This window comes from Budorcas taxicolor, chromosome 10, assembly GCF_023091745.1.
Source record: "Budorcas taxicolor isolate Tak-1 chromosome 10, Takin1.1, whole genome shotgun sequence".
In the NCBI taxonomy this organism is placed as follows: domain Eukaryota; kingdom Metazoa; phylum Chordata; class Mammalia; order Artiodactyla; family Bovidae; genus Budorcas; species Budorcas taxicolor.
Window position 1 is genome coordinate 10,822,352 of NC_068919.1, and position 6,000 is coordinate 10,828,351.

The 6,000-nt window shown below is 32.5% G+C and overlaps 1 protein-coding gene across 5 annotated transcripts in view; it reads left to right on the forward strand.

The window, feature by feature from the left end:
* The window catches only part of TENT2 (terminal nucleotidyltransferase 2), a 62,121-nt gene extending 57,405 nt beyond the window's left edge, over positions 1 to 4,716 (forward strand). For all 5 annotated transcript variants that reach the window (XM_052646519.1, XM_052646521.1, XM_052646522.1 and 2 more), the window contains 3 exons: positions 606 to 697; positions 2,726 to 2,805; positions 4,636 to 4,716. In XM_052646519.1, coding sequence (XP_052502479.1) covers positions 606 to 697; positions 2,726 to 2,805; positions 4,636 to 4,710 — 247 coding nt within the window. In that variant the 3' untranslated portion in view covers positions 4,711 to 4,716. The remainder of the gene's footprint in view (positions 1 to 605; positions 698 to 2,725; positions 2,806 to 4,635) is intronic.
* The last annotated feature ends 1,284 nt before the right edge of the window (positions 4,717 to 6,000 follow it).

The window sequence follows — 6,000 nt, forward strand, 5'->3', positions numbered from 1 at the left end:
CTGATACACAGCAATAACAGTATGTTTTCATAGAGTATTCATTTTTCTAAAATTTCTGCCATAAATCATATCAGTAGAGGTACACCTGAACAAGAATTACTTAGTGATACCAAAAACAACCTCTCTTAAAAAATTCTTACTGGGGTTTAACAAGAAACAGTTTTTTGCTTACTTACAGATTATTTTTCTTATTACTTTATTTATTCAAAAAATATTTATTGAGTACCTAGTTGATACTAAGCAACTAAATGAACAGTAAAAAAACCAAAAATAAATAGCTCAGGATCTTGGAGCTTTCATCTAGTTAGAGGAGACACAATAAATAACATACATAAGCAAATGATTAGAAATCTAAGTGTTATGGAGACAAAAGAAGTAGAGAAGGGGAAATGATACTTCAGGTGCAGAGAGCTGATGCAGATTTCAGTTCTATGAGAAAATCAGAGTATGCCTAACTATTGATACAATAAAAATAGCAAAAGGGAAGTTAAGAAAATAGTTTATATGATTAATGTTTTTCTTTTCTTTAAAGTTGGAGTATAATTGCTTTACCATGTTGTGTTAGTTTCTGCTGTACAACAACATGAATGTTTTTCTTTTTCCAGCTGGAATAGTCAGATGATTTCAGTTCGTGAAGCCAAAGCCATTCCCAGGCCTGATGGTATTGAATGGAGAAATAAATACATCTGTGTAGAAGGTAGTTTTCCCACAACTACTTTCTGTTTACCATCCAACTTACCTAGTACTGACAGAAGCACTTGAATAGTTTCAGCTTATATTTCATGTAAAAGTAATACATTTATATCCTAAGTGGTTTATAAGTCTTTAATCATAAGATTTTAATTTTTAAAACATGATTTAAACTTCTTTCATTGTAAGAAATAAACAAATTTAGGTGTTAAATGTTTCTGCTCATGTAGATGCATGAGCAGTCTACATGCACCCCTCATGCTTGTAGTTGGCTGACATTCAGTTTCATGAGTTGTAGGTGGAAGAAAATACTTTCTTCATGTGATGATTCTTTGAAATGAAATTAGTTTTTTTATGCTTAAATATTGATAATTGATATAAGCTTGAGCTTGATTTTATGACTATAAATTGATTTTCCTTTTAAAATTAAATGCTGTGAGATATTCTATTCTCTAAAATTAATTTACATGTAGTTGAATACTTCTTTAGGTTGGTGGAAACTGACTTCAAGAGGCAATACTGTTCTCACAGATTCCACGTTGATGACATTTGTAAATCTTGAGATAAAAAGGGTTGACATTTGGCATTTGTAGGAAAACATCAAATTTAAAATATTTTAATCTTGACTTATAATCCAACATTTTAAGAGTTTATAAGTGTGAAATTGAATCTCCTGCTTTGGTGTTTGGTTTGCTAAATTGTACAGTGTGTTTATATTATTCTAGTTACTTGGTTCTTGTGAATATTAAATACAGTTTTAAAGTGGTATACACTGTGTGATTTGGTAGTTTGACATATGGCATTATCTGTTCTAAGAAGTACAGTGATAATAAACTCTTTCTTGAAATATCCTTTACAAGCAATTAAAAAAAGGAATTTTGAAAACTATGGACCTGATTAGATTATATGGCATACCTAAAGTTAACCTCTCCGTCAGACCCACACTTTTTGAGCTCTTCCCCCTCGTTCTAACAAGTTTACTCTCTCTCCGTTTAGTCCCTCATTTCAACTTCGTAGCACACATGGATCTTCTTGTCTTTGAAGAATGCTCTTGACTTGATCCTACTGACTCAAAGTAGATCCTGCTGGATCTTTCTGTCCTTTTTTCTCTTTTTTAGTGCTAAAATTCTTAAACTCTAGTTTTAACCTGCTGCTGGCATTATTTCAGCCCCCATTTCATTCCTAATGCCTTTCGTTGTCCTCCCTTTCTCACGTTTATCTTCAGTTTCCTTGTTCTCTTAAATAGAATCAGTTTGTATCTGTATTCGAACTACTCTTATTTTGTGGGTGAAGGGTGAGTAGAGTAAGGATGAAGACATGGAGGGTAATGTTGGAAACACACACAAAATTTCAAAAAAATAAATAAATAGAACCAAGCTTTAAAAAAAAAAAAATATGTGCCCTGAGTGGGGGGCAGGGGGAATTTCCTCTTCTGTTCTCTTGTCTTGACCACTTGCTGTTTCATTGCCAACAAGTCACCGTTCTCACTGCATCTTTTTAAAGCCGTTTAGTCACACCATAATTCTCTGTACTGTCTGCCGTCCTCGTGGTATTAAACCTCTACTTACAAAGGCATTGAACTTCTTCCTACTAGACAAATCAGTGGTCTTTTAAGGTAAATTTAAAATTACTTTTCTGTGGTATTTGACACTGACTGTATCTCCTGGTATAGTGCTTTTATTCTTTTTGATAACTCTTTATTCTTTAACTTTATTCTTTTCACAGTAGGTTCCTGACTCGCTAATTCTTCAGAAATCTTACCTACTTTTGTGATTTAGACTTAATATTTTTGTGGTTTAGACTTAATACCTGTGCTGGTTACTTCATTTTAAACATCTCACTTTAATTGTATCTACTTTGATAGTTCATAGCTATTATAAAACTGTTTTCTGTAAGCATAAATCTAAGAAGATGCAGTTGCTATTATGTAGATCAGAAACTGTCAAAATATTGGCAGTTTCATGTAATTCAATCAAATAGAAAACAAGTTCTCATTTTAATAATATCTTGTTTATATGTGCATTTAACATTGTAGAACCTTTTGATGGAACAAATACAGCAAGAGCTGTGCATGAAAAGCAGAAGTTTGATATGATCAAGGATCAGTTTTTAAAGGTAAATAATGCATCAGATTAACTCGAGAAACATTAGTGCACTAGTGTGCTTTGAAAATTAAGAAAACAAGTATGTAATAGGAAAGAATAGCTCTGGTTCCTGTGATATGGAGCAGTCAGTGGGGCACAGTAGGGACTTCATTACTTGAATTTAGAAACACTTTGCCTCCACAGAGATCTGACTCTGCTTTTACTCACATGGCTTTCACTTTGTGGATACAGCATTTTCACAGTGAGCTTATTAAGCTCTCAAAATGAATGAATAAAATTTAAAGGACTCCTTTTTCTCCTTAAAATGTCGGGGAACCTGTAGCTTTAGAAGACAGCCATGTCTGTTCCATGTTTTTCTTCTGTATACCCAATTGTAACAAGGAACTAGAGCTCCATTTTATCTTTATTTATATTTTAAGAAATTAAACAAAATGTGTGTGTGTGCGCACACATTTTATATATATAAACTTTAGTCATATATATGTAGACTGTAGTTTATTCCTTAGCTCCCTAGTCCACAGTATGAATTAATAAATTCAATGATATTTTAATAAATATTAATAAATTAATAAATATTAATAAATATAATAAATATCAATGATTTTGCTAAGATTGGCTCCTAGCTTCCAGTAATTCAACAGTACAGAGTAAAAACACATTGATAGAAATATGTATTTTGAGACATAGAGAGTGCTTCACAGAAGAAAGAGATCAAGGAATTTTAGAGGTTTAGTTTTTTTGTTAGCAAGACATCCAAGTAGATTTGATGATAATTAAAAATGCAAGTGTATCATATTAATAAGCTGTCCTTCAAATTAGGCCCTCTCAGTTTGTCAGCCAGAATAGAAAATTTTAAATGAAATGGAATTCTTCAGGGCAAACCAAGAATCAAATAGGGAATATTTTGTCTATCATATTAAATTGAGAACTCAAAAATAGCATTTCTACATTGTCATTCTTATTAATGAGTGTGCTTGCATGCATGCTAAGTCGCTTCAGTTGTGTCTGACTCTGCAACCCTGTAGACCATAGTCTGCCAGGCTGCTCTGTCCATGGGATTCTCCGGGCAAGAATACTATAGTAGATTGCCATGCCCTCCTCCAGGGGATCTTCCTGACCCAGGGTCGAGCCCGCATCTCTTAAGACTGTTGTTTTGGCAGGTGGGTTCTTCACCACTGGTGCCACATGTCTTTACTTGTGATTGTTTAGGTATAAAACCAATATTTTTAGTCAGTTGAACAACTGAAGTAAGAACAGACTCAAAGATTGCAGCCACATTTTTTGGTAGTGGGCCTAATTTTTAGCTTATAAACAAGCATTTCATTTTCCTTTTTTTTCTTCTTAAAAATTCTATTCACTCTCCCAGATTCATTGTATAAAATACTTTATTTACTCTCTCCTTTATAAATACAATTTTTAATTGACAGAGCTTTCTAGATAGAAAATAAGCCAATCAAATAATCGAAGTAGTCTTTCCCTGCTCTCTCAAACCCAGAGGTTTTGTATTAATTACTTTCATATTTTAAATGACATCTAAATCTGTGAATAAATATTAATATTGTCCGTTGCTTGTTTTTTGTACCACCTGTGTGTACACTTGTTTATAAATGAATTCGAACTGTACAGATGTAAAGTTTTTAAATAACATTTTGTTTCAGATGACAGAAGCAATACTTTTACTCCTGTTAAAAACTTGAGAGATTAAAAGCATACACAAAAAAAGTCACCCCAGATTTTACTGCCTAGGGAAATCACTGTTAACATTCTAATAACTCCCCTTTCAGTCCTTTCTTTCACATATATTTTAGGTTTTAAGAATGATTTTTTCTTTCTCTTCCAGTCATGGCACAGATTGAAAAACAGAAAAGATTTGAACAGTATACTACCTTTAAGAGCTGCTATACTGAAAAGATAACTGGCCTCTATTTCTTAATAAAGAACAGTAGTAACATCATAATACGTTTTGTCTACCTTCATCGTGGTTTCTTTTTAATTGTTCTTGTTTTCATGTTTTATTCTTAAGAGACATACTTATATAAAGAGTACATATTTTATTATGATGTTTCCTAATAAAACCCTTTGATTTAAAGATGTATTTTTGAAAATGTTTACATTGATGATTAGTAATATTATGGCATGAATTTTCAGGAGATCAGATAAAATATTTTTTGGGGAATTATCTGAACAAATAAAAGGTTTTTGCTATAACTTTAATTAATTGTACCACATGCTAACACTGAAGAGACATGTGGACTTTTTTGAAAAGGGTCTGATTCCTACATCCTTAAAGTAGGACCTTCAATAGATGGTTTGTTGCCTAAGTCTGTTCTAGTGAAGTGAAGGTTTGAGTCAATTATTCAGTTACTTGAAGCAAAATGACATCTCTGATTTCATTGAAAGAACTACAGAGGCAGGAAATACTGGACAGTTGCCCTAAGCCCTCACTTGACTGATCCGGAAAGACTGAGGCTCTGGTTGTGTACATAATAGTATTTCATTAGTACCTCACATGCCTTTGGTGGACTCAAGATTGCTTTAAATTTTGTGTTGAGCAACAGTACATTTTGCACTAGTAATATGAGCACTAACTCTGTATTATACAGCAGTTAGGGAATTGTTTTGAAGAATTGGTTCAGTGTAGACATTTCGAAAAGATTAAGTTGTCTGTGCTTTATGATAGCTTAGTGCAGTATGCCCTTTGCTTTGCTTCCCATTTTCCTGCTTTTATTTTTCCTCTGATATGAAGCAACAGAACTGAAAGATCAAAATTGAGATTATATCCTATTGATAGATTCAGAGTTTTATCTGTGTATAATTATAGGATTGTAATCTAAACTGGAAGTTTTAGTAGTAAGCCACTATAAAATGTTCTAGATAAGACATAAAATTATTATAAATAAAAGCATAGCATTTGTAAAGGTTTCTTTTTTAGTATTTCTTTTCCACAAGAAGAAATAGTGGTGGCTGCTAAAAAAGCTACAGTGTTTATTAAGGTTGTTTTTGGTGTAAATATTTGTAAATTGGTCAGTGCCTGTAAATTTAAATATAAATAATCTTAAAAAACAGTTCTAACTTTTTCAAAAGGACTGTGTACAACTTTTTTTAGACCTGCTGTGGCACAGTTTGTTACCTCTAATGTATTTGGATTTTTTGCAGACCAATTCAAATGCTAAGACTTGCTTTTTGACTTGTAAAAGGTGCATAA